The sequence below is a fragment of the Lactuca virosa genome, chromosome 9 (assembly GCF_052849685.1).
Source record: "Lactuca virosa cultivar CGN04683 chromosome 9, Lactuca_virosa_CGN04683_v6, whole genome shotgun sequence".
NCBI classification, from domain to species: Eukaryota; Viridiplantae; Streptophyta; class Magnoliopsida; order Asterales; family Asteraceae; genus Lactuca; species Lactuca virosa.
This window is the reverse complement of record NC_136434.1, coordinates 183,632,152-183,646,996: the sequence shown is the minus strand read 5'-3', so window position 1 is coordinate 183,646,996 and position 14,845 is coordinate 183,632,152. Positions and strand designations below refer to the sequence as shown.

At 34.6% G+C, this 14,845-nt stretch overlaps 1 protein-coding gene across 1 annotated transcript; it reads right to left on the bottom strand.

The window, feature by feature from the left end:
* Positions 1-5,964: 5,964 nt before the first annotated feature.
* LOC145141346 (NAD-dependent protein deacetylase SRT1-like) lies at positions 5,965-9,513 on the bottom strand. Its single transcript, XM_079074632.1, has 14 exons — positions 9,211-9,513; positions 8,831-8,860; positions 8,644-8,736; positions 8,432-8,551; positions 8,249-8,349; positions 7,879-7,987; positions 7,697-7,776; positions 7,526-7,604; positions 7,375-7,428; positions 7,187-7,286; positions 7,013-7,095; positions 6,804-6,871; positions 6,606-6,708; positions 5,965-6,498 (listed from the first exon to the last, which is right to left on the bottom strand). Exons 1-14 carry the CDS (start codon positions 9,307-9,309, stop codon positions 6,205-6,207), a joined length of 1,413 nt encoding a protein of 470 aa, XP_078930758.1. The 5' UTR covers positions 9,310-9,513; the 3' UTR covers positions 5,965-6,204.
* Positions 9,514-14,845: the final 5,332 nt, after the last annotated feature.

The window sequence follows — 14,845 nt, the reverse complement described above, 5'->3', positions numbered from 1 at the left end:
TGGGAGCCGAGATGAAGGGTATAAAAGACAGAATGAACAAGATTTTGCAAATTGCTTCTGAAAGAGAGCTTCGGAAACAAAGGGAGAGCGACATGCGAATACTAGCGACGGACACGTCGAATATGACCGGCTCCGAGCTTGAAGTGGTTTTGGCGATGAAGGAGGAAGTGAAAAAACGTTACATCAATCGTGGCTAATTTCTAGTTTTTTTTTTCAAGTTTTTAATCTTTTGGTGTGTGTGTGTGTTTTTTTTTTAAGTTGTAGGTTTTATGTTTCTAATTTGTTTTTCTAAATTTTTAGGTTTTTTTTTTTAAGTTAAGTAATGTATGGTATTTGTATTTTTAATTAATGAAATATTATCTTTTTAAAATTATGTTTTTTTATTAAAAAAAATAAGTTTTATTAAATTAAAATAGTTAACAAAAAAAACAAAAAAATAAAAGAAAATAAAAGTGTGGCACCACACCCTTGGTGTGGCAAGAAACCACACTTGTGTGGTAAAAAATGACATGACGCTTATGTGGCGGGGGAGGGAGTGCGGTTTCGGTGGCACCACTCCCTCCAGCCTTAGATGTTAAGGGGTAGGGTGTTATGTTATAAGATGTGGTCATGATTAGGGGTGGAATTGGTACGGTACCGATTTATTTTTCTCTAAACCGTGTACCGTACCAACTATAATCGGTATAAAAAAATTTCTACTACCGTACCAAGTATACTTGGTACCAATTTATTTGGCTACCAACATGTTTAGTTGGTAAAAGTTGGTAATGGTATATACCAACTTCTTTTAATTTTCTATTATAACATTTAAAAATAAGCAAAGACATCGGGATTTTGATGTTTAGTATAGAAATTAGTTACGTAGTTCTTTTTGTTTACAAAAGAATTCTACTAAAATAAAGATAGCGGGATTTAATGTTTAGTATAGAAATTAGTTACGTAGTTCTTTTTGTTTATAAAAGAATTATACTAAAGTAACGCTAAAGTAACATTTTAATTTTGTGCTTTAACGTGGTAATAACTATCGACTAATACAATCAAATGACTAATATAATGTTATTAAAACTGTAAACACTAAACACAATTAATAGTTGAAATATACCATTTCATTTATATATATATATATATATATATATATATATATATATATATATATATATATATAAATTGGTTGGTACGGTATTACCATGATATTCAAATTTTTGTACCATTACCGTACCAACGTTGATCAATTTGTACGGTACTACCAACCAAACATGTTGGCTACCAAGTTTATTGGTTCGGTTGGTAACATGTTGGTTGGTTTCCCGTGGTACAATTTTGCCAGCCCTAGTCATGATAACATGTTTCAACGGGAGAAATCAACCAATCACTATTTTCTTCTTCGTTCTTTTTTTTTCTCTCTCTATCTCTATGTTATAACATTTCAACACCATTTTCTTAATTAATTTTTAACACCATAGGTGACATGACATGTGATAACATGTCTTAATATGTTGTCCATATCTAATAGTCTAAATCTTAGTCCATAAATTTTGACCTTAAAAGTCACCATAAGCCTTTTAGCCTAGCGGTATCAGTTGTTGTCATCTCTCATTGAAGTCAAGGGTTTTAGTCACGTTAATAGATAGATTTAGGAGTAGTTTATGAGTGGAGTAGATTTGCTGTTAAAAAAAAATCATTTTTGTTTTCTTTTATGATTAAGCTAGGATATCTGTAAACATTTACAAAATGATCATGTACTCGCTAAACGCTTACTTTACCATATACCCCGGTCAACGTTTATTTTTACTAGTTTTTTTTGGACAAAACTGCAAAAATGGTCCCTGTGGTTAGTTGAAAAATTGTCATTTTTGTTAAAAAAAGGTTTGGACTAGCACCAGAGGTCCAAACTTTTCATTTTTTGTGAGTTTGGCCAATTTGCTTTGAACTTTTTTATAAGGGATAATGACTTGAGAGGGTAACAAACTTTCAACTTTTTTCATATTTAGTCACTAATTTTTTTTCCGTGCTTGATTTACCCCTGAATTATTTGAAATTGTTCACATTTTACCCTTATAACCGGTTACAACCAGTCATAAGGGTAAAGTGTGAACATTTCAAATAATTCATGGGTAAATCAAACACAAAAAAAAGTTCAGTGACTAAATATGAACTAGTTGAAAGTTTGTTACCCTTTCAAGTCATTATCTCTTTTTGTAATCATCTCTTAGTTTATTTTTGTTATTGGTAGCAGCCAATTACTTAGATTAATAATTTTGATTTCAGTCACTACGATTTGTTTTGTGTTGAGTTTGTAAGGAGTATTTTCATTGCTTTAATCCTAGTCAATGAGATAAACTTTTAACTAGAGTTTCTTTATTCACATATAAGTGAAACGCCAACACACAAAGAAGAAATAATCAGTAGAGTTTCACAAAGGCAAAAAGACACATATACGAGCAATAAAACAAAAAATAGAACGAAAATAAAAATGAGCATAGTGAGAAAGTACATATAGAACCAACATACAAATAGAAAATGTAGATACAAATAATAACTATGAAGAAAGGTATCGATAAAACAAGTTGAAAGTAAAAACAGTGAAAACTAGGCAAAATGCACAAACAATGTAAAGACAACTAGCACCTAGACTACTCATGTACTACTCCACAACCTTGATCTTATGCATCCACACTCTCTAATCAAAGCTCATGTCCTTGTAAAGAGAAAACCTCATTCAAATTTAACACTGCATTATCTTCATGCTTCTTTATCATATGTTCTCTCGTCCTCGCACGATCTACAACGACCGTCTCCACCCTCTTGAGTGAAAACCGTTGCATATGTCCTACGTATATGTATGAAACCACAACAATCTTTGTTTCTTCAATTTCTATGTGATTAAAGTCACTTATATTGTATTTCTAAGTGTTGTTTCTAGTATCTTACACAATAAAGGTATATCACACGGTTACTACAACATCCTCACTTTTGTGACATTCATATTTAGCTTGTGCTCATTCTTAATAACATTTAGAACCATTTACGGGATAATGGCTTGAAAGGGTAAGAAACTTTCAATTGTTTTCACATTTAGTCATTAAACTTTTTTCGTGTTTGATTTACACCTAAGTTATTTGAAATTGTTCATATTTTACCCTTATGACCGGTTATAGTCGGTCATAAGGGTGAAATGTGAACAATTTCAAATAATTCAGGGGTAAATCAAGCACCAAAAAAATCTAATAACTAAATGCGAACAAAGTTGAAAGTTCGTTAACCTCTCAAGTCATTATCCCTTTTTATAATGACAATTTTGCCCCTCCCTTTTGCTTTTTCAAATTTCTTTTTATTACACTAATTAAAATAAAAAGCTAAAACAAAAATATCACCTAACCCTACCTCTCTCTCTCTCTCTCCCTCTCTTCAAAAAATCTATCCCTGTTCTAAAAAAGAAAATACGACTGGAGCACTTGTGCTCCAGTGATCTTCATTCATCGGAGCACAACCACCTCTACCTTCGCTTCACTTGAGATGTTTAGTAAAGACAAAACTGATGATCTTCCTATGAGTCTTTCCAGATATGAAACCATCGATCTGAAATCTGGCAAGTATTTCTAGATCCGAACTCCAGTGAACAAACGGACCTTGTGCTTGCAGATCTATACTCTGCCACCTCCAATAGATCTCGCTCACGAAGAAATGAGATCTTCTTCACATACCTTGTGCTCCAGTGATCTTCATTCGTTTGTATGTGTGTTATAGAGACAAATAACGAGGTTTTAGATCTGTGAAGAAGGGTGGCAGCTACGAAGAACATGCTTAGGATTTCCAGATCTACAAATGAGATCTTAGGTGATGAGGGTTTGAGGATTTGGAAGTGGAAGAGGGAGAATATTGAGGGCCGCGCCGATGATGCTAGGGCGGCGCCGACGTTCAGATAATCGATTTGTTTTTCATTCTTGCTTTCTGGAGGTTTACAGATCCGAAAAAGTGGAGGTTTACAGATCCGAAAAACTAAGTTTTCAGGTTATTGATTTTGCAAATCTAGAAAATGTATTCATGTTCTTAAGATCTAAAAAAATCACGTTTGTAGAAATAATATGTTACTGAGTAATTTTGTTCTAGTTTGAGTGTTTTGGAAAATTTTAGTTTGAAGAAAAATCATTTGATCTAAAAAAACGGTTTCTCAACTACAAAAGTATATAGTCAATGATTCAGCAGTGGTTCCTTTGGACGATATACAGGTTGATGAGCGTCTGAACTATATTGAGAGGCCAATGGCAATTTTGGATAAGAAGACGAAGGCCTTGCGCAACAAGGTGGTACCATTGGTCAAGGTTCAGTGGCATCATCGGAAGGGTTCTGAGTGGACTTAGGATCCCGAGACAGAGATGTGGGAGCATTATCTAGAGTTATTCGCATTATTGGACTTCGAGGACAAAGTCTGATTCAAGTGGGGAGTATTGTAACACCCAACCAATCAGGTATTTCCATTTTTAAAGCAAAGTATTAAATTATTGAAAAATTGGTCCTTACGCCTTGCGTACTTGGGGTATACGAATGGCGTAAGCCTTTAATGAATGACGCGGGGGTTTTAGAGTACGCTCGGCGTACTCAATGGGTACACAGGGCGTACTCAACAACGATGCAAACCCTAAATCTAGGGTTTTGAGCCCTATTTAAGCAACTTAACCCACATCAATCCTTTCCACCTTCAACCTCCATCCTCCCAAACGAACATTTGCAAACCCTAATCTTCATTTGTGAGTTTTTGAGCTATTTGATTGTTTTGTGTTCATCCTTGAAGGAAGGAGTCCATTGGAGAGCATTCGAGGAGCATCAAGCTTTGTAGATCTGGAACTTTCATATCATTAGCATCCTCTAGAAGGTATATAAAGTTCTGAACTTGATGAATACTTTGCTAGATCTTGTTAGCCTTAGGTTTTGTGCATTTTGGTCCCATATTCTTGGTCTAGTTGAGTATAAGATACTCCACACCTTATGAGTAGCATTTTCAGACGTTTTGAGGTGCCTGGAGTCATAAAAATGTGATCTTGATCCTTTCCTTTCATCCATGCATGAGTTATGAGGCTTAGAATATTATGATAAGTTAAGGTTTTAGATTTGGACACTTCCTAGCCATGTAAAGTTATAAGGTTGGAAACTTTATGATTAAAATGGTTAGTTGGGGAATGGATCTGATTTTTGCATGTAAGGTCTTAAGGGTATAATCACTTAATAAAGAACTAGGAAGCTGATTGAGTACGCGGGGCGTACCTGAGGGTACGTAGCGTGTAGCCCCAAAGGATATCGAATGTAACTATAAGAAACTCGTTGAAGTGACACATATAATCAAAAATGAAGGGAAGAACGAATGAGGTGGTATGAACATGTCCTAAGGAGGTTACCATTAGCGCCGACAAGAATGGTAGAATCAATGATGATTGATGGTAATAAAAGGATATGACATCCTAGAAAGAAGTGTGATAATAGTATGATGCTCGACAAAGGAGTTTGCTCTTTCCGATGACATGACCTCGGACAAGTAGGTATGGAGGCTAAATATCAAGGTTGCTGGGTAGCCTCCCCCTTGAAAAACTTATATATAACAGGACAATTTTGTCTCGAGTACTATTTTCATAACATGCATCTCATTTGCCTCACTCCACCCCATTGTTGTTGAAAAAATATATGTATAACACGAGACCATTTGTCTCACCTATTATTTTCACCGCATGCATCTCAGGCACAATGTTTATTCTTAGTATTATATGTAAAGATATGAAAAACATAGAATTGATTGAGATCTCTTTGAATAGAAGTCATGACTAGGGTTATCTTCCTAGTTGGCATATTTATGTCAATGTTGAACATAAGAGATAATTTATTTGTTTGGTAGTAGTTCTGCTATAATAGCTTAGTAGTTATGAGTTTGTCTTTGGGTTTTATATACACATGTTAGATTACAAATCTATTGAGTTTACACAAAAGGTTACGCCAAACTTTCCATAAAAGTGTTTGAATCTTTTTTTTCTTTTTTGATATATTACCTAACAAAAGGTTACTAAACCCTCACTCAAGACCAAAAACAGTTTTTAGTTTTTACAAAAGTCACAACCGAGTCAACTCTACTAGTTTCAAACTTGACTCGGTTTCTCTTTACTTCCAACCATTGACTTTCTTTGACCACTATCACACAACATATACCTAGATTCACCATTAATGAACTCTCACCTTCTTTGTAGGCACACTAGCTGTAGATATATCTACACCACTTCCAAGATTCATCTTTTCTCTTTCTCCATTAGAGATATGAGTTGTTTTTGAAGGTGATAATTCATCATATTGAGCAATGTTTGTTGCAACAGCATATGTAGAAATTGTTTTCCCTGAATCTGAAATGAGTTTTCTTTCAATCACAGATGATTGTCCACAAAATTGATCTTCATTTGCCATGTCTCTAAGCTGCTGAATCACAATGTTCTTATCTTCATTAATGTCTTCTGTTGATGCCTGAAAATTTCAAATTAGGGTTTCAATCAGCTTTTCTTTTTCTTGTTAAGGTTTTGTATTTTCAGAAATCTATCAAATTATAACAATTAAAAAGTGAGGCTTTTTACCTCAAAGTCAACGGGATAGTCAATGCTGATAAACTTACAACCACAACCTTCACTGAAGTTAATCAATAAAACCATGTGAAGTGGTCTTGATTTAAGTGTTTCCCTACACAGGGACCAAAAGATAACAATCTTCATAATTCAGGGGTCAAAATGTAAAATTGAAACTTAAAGAAATTCCACCAATAAAAGAAATAAAACCTTTTCAGCAAAAACGGTTGTTGGTGTAACACAGCAGTTTTTAGCTCTGGTCTCTCTGGAAAAGTAACCTGTGAATAAATTAAACGGGATACAGATTAAATGCAAGAAATAGCAACATACTTTCATTTATTTTGTTTATAATTGAATTTATTTTTTAAAGAAAAAGAAAAAATTGAAAGTATAATGCTATAAATGGAAGCAAATCATACCTCAACTGATTCAATAAATGGAATCAGAGCTTTTTCTCCATGAACACTAGTAACTCTAAGAGACCATTTTGCATATTTTGTCTCTGTAATTTTAGTTTTTATAAAATTACAAATCTTGCAAACAATTCCTTTTTTTAAAAATTTCATCTGATTAGAATAAGAAAAAGAAAATACCTGAAGCACATCGAAATTGATTAAAGATAATTTGAAAAAGATCCACACGAACATATGGAGGGATTTGCATTTTAAGAAGATGCAATACACCAGACATTACCTAATTTTAAAAAAAGGTATTAAATTTAAGGTTAAAAAGAATGATAATAATAATAAGTTGATTAAAAATTAATGTATATCTAATATACCTTGTCAACAAAACCACGAATCACCAAACTTGCTCTATTGTCTTTTGGAGTTTGCTTTAAAAACATTTAAAATCATTAACAATTAACACCCATGAATAAATAAATTTGTAAAAATATAATGTAAGGGTATTTTAGACATTTGAGTGAATACCTGAAGGTTGACAATTACCATCTTTCCTCCATTGCGAATGGACTTTAGAGGGAGGTTGCATGCAGGGGTTATCTGCAAACTGCAAGTAAAGTTAATAAACAACATGACAATTGACAAAATTACCCTTTTATTTTATTTTTATAGTAAAAAAAATTTTATTATAAAAATTACCTAGTCCCCAAACATAAAACAAGATCTGCCATTCTACAATTCTTTTCTGCTGCTTTCATTTCAGTAGGAGGTAGTTCATCCTATAATGAAATAAAAGTTGCCTAAAAACTATAAATATTAAATAAAAAAAAAGGTAGCACATTTTATATATAATTAATTAATATTTAATAATTAATAAATACCTCCCAATCAAGAACACTATCCCTTAATTTAGCCCCACATTTTGCATCAATACAACGCCTTGATGTCTCCTTTAAACCTACACTCTCCAACTCAAAATCTCTCAAATACCTACAAAACAATTGACTTTTTGACTTAATGCAGAAAGAACAACTTAATGAAGAAAAAAAAAAGTCAATGAAAGAAACGAGACTTTTCCCACTAAGTATGACATTTTACTAATTTGCCCTCGTTTGCTTTTTCCTTCTATTTGCACCTCTACCCATGTTGAAATTGATAGTGTGCAATTTGTTTTTGAAATGTAAGGATAAAATGGTCATTTTACCCGTACAGAACTTAATGGAAAAATAAAAAAAGGAAACAACCCCTTACTCTGTTCCACATTTAGGGCAAACTTCCCTAAATGAATTTCCATGCAATTCTGAAAGTTTTTGTCTTGGTATTCCAGAACGAAGATGAAGGCTATCAACATTCTATACAATATAAAAAAAATAAAATTCAAATTCAAGATTTTTTTTTACCTGATTTATCTTAAAAAAAAGAATAAAATATAACCTGGCTGATAACGAACTTCAAAATACCAGCTTTTTCAAGTCCAACCAAAGCCATATGAGTAACACTTGGTGATGCACGATGAAATGGTAAAGATGCTTCTGGAATACCTTTGCCCTCACGCTGTAATTTAACAAAATTATAAATGGAATCGATGTTAATTTACTGTTTTTTTTTTTTTTGTTTTTTGTATTTTGGGAAATTAAAAGTTACACCTGAAGAGTCCAAACGCCTTTTGGGCCTCGAAAATCAGGTATTCCGCAAGAAGTTGATATTCCTGCACCTGTAAATGCCACTAGATGCTTACTCTGCAGAGAAGTTTTGTAAGAATATAATCAAACACTTGTATTGATATTTTTTTATGCAAGTTTGAAGTAGATATGAAGAATCGAAAAGTGTAACCTTTTTAATCATCTTTGCGAGTTGTTTGATCTGCAAATGAACAGAAATTTGTGATATCAGTAGAAGTAGAGGAACATGTATCTGTAGAAATGTAAATTCCTTTCAGTTGTAATCTAAAAACTCTTATTTGAATGAGACTGTTTGATCGCGAGAGACGCAACACGTTTAGGTTTAACTTAAATCAAACCCATTTCAACCAAAACACAGAATCAATCCAGAACATGATCACTAGAAAGAATTAAGACAAGATTACGAAAGAACACGGTGATCATGAAAGTGAAGAGCTGCATTCGAAATTAGGGTTCGGAATTGACTAGCATTAGAGCAAATTTTGAAAGAGATAGCTATGACTAGGGAATTGAAAGGGAAAAGAAACAAACTTTTTGTTGTAAATCGTCCGGTGAGTCGAACATCTCGGACATTCCGACATCCCCAACGTCTTCTTTATAGGAGAGCTTCTCTGCATACCCTAGTGACATTTTCTTGAATTTTCCCTCGTTTAAGGCACAAGATTCTTGAGGGAGAACGAAGGGATTTTGAAGAACTAAATCGACTAAATGCTAGCTAAATCAGTAGTTAGCGGTGTCAACGATTAAGTTGATTCTTTGAAAATGGGGCAAAAATGGTTCTAGATGTCCCAACATGAGCCGAAAAGAAAATCAAGTTTCAAGTTATGAAATAAAAGTGTCACGGTGTTTTTTTTCATTACCCAATGGGCCAGGACATATAAATTATAGTATTATGTTAGGCTCCTCTATGCACTTCGTTGAGGTGGCATCGCAGTGTGTGGTGTACAAATAACCGATCTCCATTTTGGACCGTTGGCTCATGTGACCGTAGGTAAAAGGTTACATTTTGAATTTTTTTCTTAATAATTCAACTATAAATACAACCCCATACCTCATACATATATCACACATAACACTCTCAGTTCTAAAACTTCTTAAACTTTTTTTTCAATAATGAATCCAAGCAATCCTCAATTTACCGCTCGGAGCAAATCGTGTGCAAATGTTCGACCGTTGGATATGTCGGCTTACCAACCTCATCTTGATTCATCCATGATTTCGTCCCGACCTCAACCTCATCCCCAACAAGTTTACTACCAACACTATTACTCGATGCAACCTCTTAGCCTAATCACCTTTCAAAAAATTTCCCCGTTTCCCGAATACGTCTCGGATGTTGAATTTGTCCGGGGAACACAACATGATCCCAAACCGGTAACCGAACTCGAACCGGTTACCGAAACCCAACCTGACGTTGTTCGTGAAACACAAGTTGAACCATCCAACCCCAAACGACGCGGGAAAGGAAAAGTGCTAGTATTTGGAAAAGAGAAAGTGGCGGCTCAACAATGGCAATCGGATGAAGAGATGAGGTTAGCCGGATCATGGGTCGACATTTCTGAGAATTCACAAACCGGAATGTGCAAAATGATGAGCACTTCTGGTGACACATTATGGAACGATTTCTTAGTGTCATGGGTTATGGGCCTTATCGTACAAAACACCAATGCAATAGCAAGTTTTGAGAGATGAACAAATCGATTACCAAAATCAATGATATTTACAACAACTTGCTTACTCAACGGAAAAGCAGAGAAAACAATCAACAAATTTTCGAGACTACGCTTAAAATATTTTTTATACAAAAAAATCTTTTCAAATTTATTGATGTTTGAAGATTTTTATCCGTGTCCCCGAAATGAGTAAAAGAGTACGGGGAAGAAGAATGTGGTGAGAAAAGAACAAAATTTTCGGAGACGAGTTACAATACTTCATCGGATGCGCATTTTGAGGTTGATTTGAACAACGTGGATGAACTTGAATTCGAAAAGGTAGTTCGAATGACGGGGCGAGATAGGGCGAAAAAGAAAGGGTATTCATCGAACACATCGGGTGTCGGAAAAGGAGACGACAGTCAAAAGGTCGCTTCTACTTTCGAAATTTATAATTTGAATTTCAAATCTCGTTTGAATTTTGAGAAATAAAAGTTGGAGGAGAAAAGGAAAGCGCGAGAGGTGAAACAAAGAAATCGTGTGTAACACCCGTTTTTCCAGGACGAATTAATTTACGGTTTTAAGGAGTTAATGTGACACCAGTCAAAGTTTGGTCAAAAATAAATTGATCAATAATCGTAATTGGGATGAACCAAGTGGTAGAGTTTGTAGCAAGGTTTCCAAAAACATAAAGAACACTGAAATCCGAGTTATAACGAAGAAGTTATGACCAATCGAAAATCCACGATAAAACCGGCAAAACACTGTTCAGTGTAAAAAGCGAATTTCCGATAAAAGGCTTTTTAGCCTTAACAATCTAAATAAAAATTGTAGAATATGTTAAACCGAGATCGTTCATAAAAAGAACGTAAAAATCTGACTTCGTATGAGGAAGTTATGATTTTTCGAAGTTTCGGTTTAGCAGTAGACAGCTAAAAATTCGAAATATAAATCGATCGATATTTAGCCGACGCAACTTAAACGAGAATCGAAGGTCTCGTCAAAAGTAGCACAACGGTAAAAAGACAGACGAAAACGGACGTTGGATGAAGAAGTTATGAATTTTTAACGGATTCCCGTCCCGGTCTGTTTAAAATAATAATATTAAAAATAAAGTCAAAATTAGCCGACGAAGTCTAAACGAAAGTCGTAGAGTATGATTTTACCTACGCGTGCATATAAAGAACGCCAAAAACGGAGCTCGTATGCGAAAGTTATGATTTTCGCAAGTTTTGGCACAAAAATAAAGAAAAATAGGAAAAACCGGGCAATTTCGCATGCCACGTCACCCTCGCACGTGGCGGCTGCTGATTGGACCGAAGCCTTGCGTGGCACCTCCTGATTCGACCAACTCCGCGGTCCAATCCCACTCGGACAGCCTCGCATGAGACACACCGGACATCACCCTCGCACACCCCTCGGACACCCCTTCGGACACCTGCTCTCTTCCCATTGGACCGAAGTTCGGCCCACTCAGAAGCTGCCACGTCTGAAGCCTCGCCTCGTGTACCACTCTCCTGTCCGACACGTGTGCTGCTGACTAAGCTACTTCGGACCGAGGCCTCGGCCTATAAAAGCCATGCGAGACCTCTCGGATTCCACCCTTATTTCACCCCAAATTTCACCTTTCTTCACACTTTCTACCCTCTCAAGCATATTAACAACCCCCAAGGCCCCGATATCGTGTCTAAAGCCTGAAGCAAGCCCCGGAGCCCCGGAATTCTCGAGAAGTTATCCTCTCTCCAGTCAAAGTGCTGCCCGCATAAGGCCGGTTTTTACTCAAAAACTCGCGGTTTCTTTGAGAAAGATCATCAATAGAAACGAAACGCTGCCCGAATCACCACTTATCGAAGTGAGTTCATACCCCCGTATTTTCATAATTTCTACTGTTTTAAGGGGGGGGGGGGAATACAAGCATAACACAAGAGCTTTATGTTATAAAATCATGATTTTAAATCATGATAAAACAACATTAAATCATTAAAAATACTCAAAACATTAAACTCTTTTATCATCTTATATTTTTCCCCAAAATTCATGTTTATATATATATATATATATATATATATATATATATATATATATATATATATATATATATATATATATATATATATATATATATAACTAAGATTTAAAAAGTTTAGGACTGATAACTCATTCCGGGTCCTTTTCCTTGTTTGGATGTGGACTTATAGTACCGGTTATTTCTCCGAGTGTCGTTTAAATTTTACTTATATATAAAATTGTATATGTATATAAATATAATAGTTATTTCATCAGTTTAACTACCTTTGTAACATGCTGAGCAAGGGATTACATGCAAACATGGTTAAATACACATTCAGAAAGAACATATAAATTATAATAGGTATAATTTATACATAGAACAATAATTCATTATTCAAGTATACTAGAATACACAGTCTTACAAGAAACAATGGTTTTGATACAGAACAAATCAAGGGTTTACACTTATCAAATACATGTTAGAAATTGTAATTCAAGAACATACTGTCAATCATGTATTTCAGAATGATTGGGTTTTGCATAAATAATACACATGTAACGTTTATATGCTTTTTATGAGACACTGAGTTCAGGTTGTTTAATTCATTTTAGACAACATAGGAAAAGTTCTGACATTATAACCAGAATCTCCAGCCGGGGATCGAAACAAGTGTGTGTAGATCTATATCGGGATTGACAACCCCACACTCAGGCTGCTAGCTACAGTTAGGTTTATAAGCCTATGAGTGACAATTGTTATCACCAGTTTAAACGCCCACAAAGCGTTTGTTTCAGGCCATCCGTCATAGTATGGTTATAATAACTCATTAAAAAGATATTAACAATACGTTAGTGTATAAACAACTAAATGAAAATACACCTTCAAAGTACCAGCTTAAGGAATACAAAATACAATGGTTCAATACAGTTTTCAATAACAGCTGGTGGAGCCAGGCACACTCTCAGTTACAAGTTTTCATAAAGGAATACAAATACAAAACATGAATACAAAGAGAGCGGTTTATGAGATTAAACCACTTTTACAAATGGGAATCTAGTCAGTTACTTTCAGTAAACTAGTATAACATAAAGGACCTTTAGTGGTTAATTCTATAATTCCTTAGTTGCTACGCCATAGTTATACATAAGTAATATCCGATTGACAGTGAAATGTGTGACTTCCGCCTTACTTCCTGTTCCTTGTTTGGTTGTGGGCTTAGGGCAGATACACCCATTTAAATGTCCATTCGATATTGGGTTATGTATAATCAGTATAAACTAAGTAATTACAGAGGGAAACTATTAAGGTTACCAGTTAATCACCTCAGGAAATATAGGATTTCCTGGAGAAACCAGTGAACTTATCCAACGAACATAGGGTATACTTAACAGAACTAAAATACTTATGAACTCACCAGCTTAAATGCTGATATACTCTTTCCAAATAACTTGTATTCTCAGGAATCCAGTAGACAGGTACACTCCCGAAGCTTTTGAGAAGACTACCTAGTACCATACCGTGACTCTTGTCTTCTACTGTACCTACTTTAGTGTTTGAATATGTAATGTTTAAACACTTATGTAAAACTTATACTTATTAATGCAATGGTTGTTTGTACTTTGATTACTATATTGCATGTGTTGTGATACTTACCTAAAGTCCTCCGCCCCCGAATGTTTCCGCCATTCTGGTTTGGGGGTGTGACAGATTGGTATCAGAGCAGTGTTTATAGTGAACTCAGTATATCAGTCATAAAAGATATACAACTATAAACCCATTGGGATAAAAACACTCTGACCAAGAGTTATACTTTAAAAATATATCAATATTTTATAAAAGTGTAAGTACATGCAGAGTATATATACCAGAATGAGTATCACAAGAAGAACAAAACTAAAGTATTTGGATGTTGGACATTACAGTTAAACCTAGACAGTGACGTAATCATATCTGGGATCAATATAGCCTGATCAACTATATTCATCCGAGATATGACCAACACGTGTTTGGGGAGTGATTGTAGTGTTGCAACTGGTCTAGAACTTACCTAAGTACCAGAAGATTTCTAGAACCAAACATAAAGACTAAAATACTATGGGAGTATTTTAGGATGCTATAACAAGAAAACTGAAAACTTGTCAAGTTCTTATATCTAAAAGTCCAAGAATCAAAATCATAACTAAAATAACATGGAGGTATGTTACATACCATTGGGGAAATGTTAAAAAGATCTTTTCTGATAAGTCTATAATTACTAAGTGGATACATTAAGGTTATATATAGCCGAGATTTTATAGACTTAGAATATGTGATTTTCACTCTACTTCCTTTTCCTTGTTTGGATGTGGTTTTAGAGTAGGATTACTTATTCAAAGGTCTATTTGATCTGGATTATATATAATCGGTACACACCATGTGATTATAGAAGGACCAGAAAGAATCACCTTCGTAAAAATTCAAATTTTCTCATAGATTCTTTAGACATTCCCAATCTCGTATACAC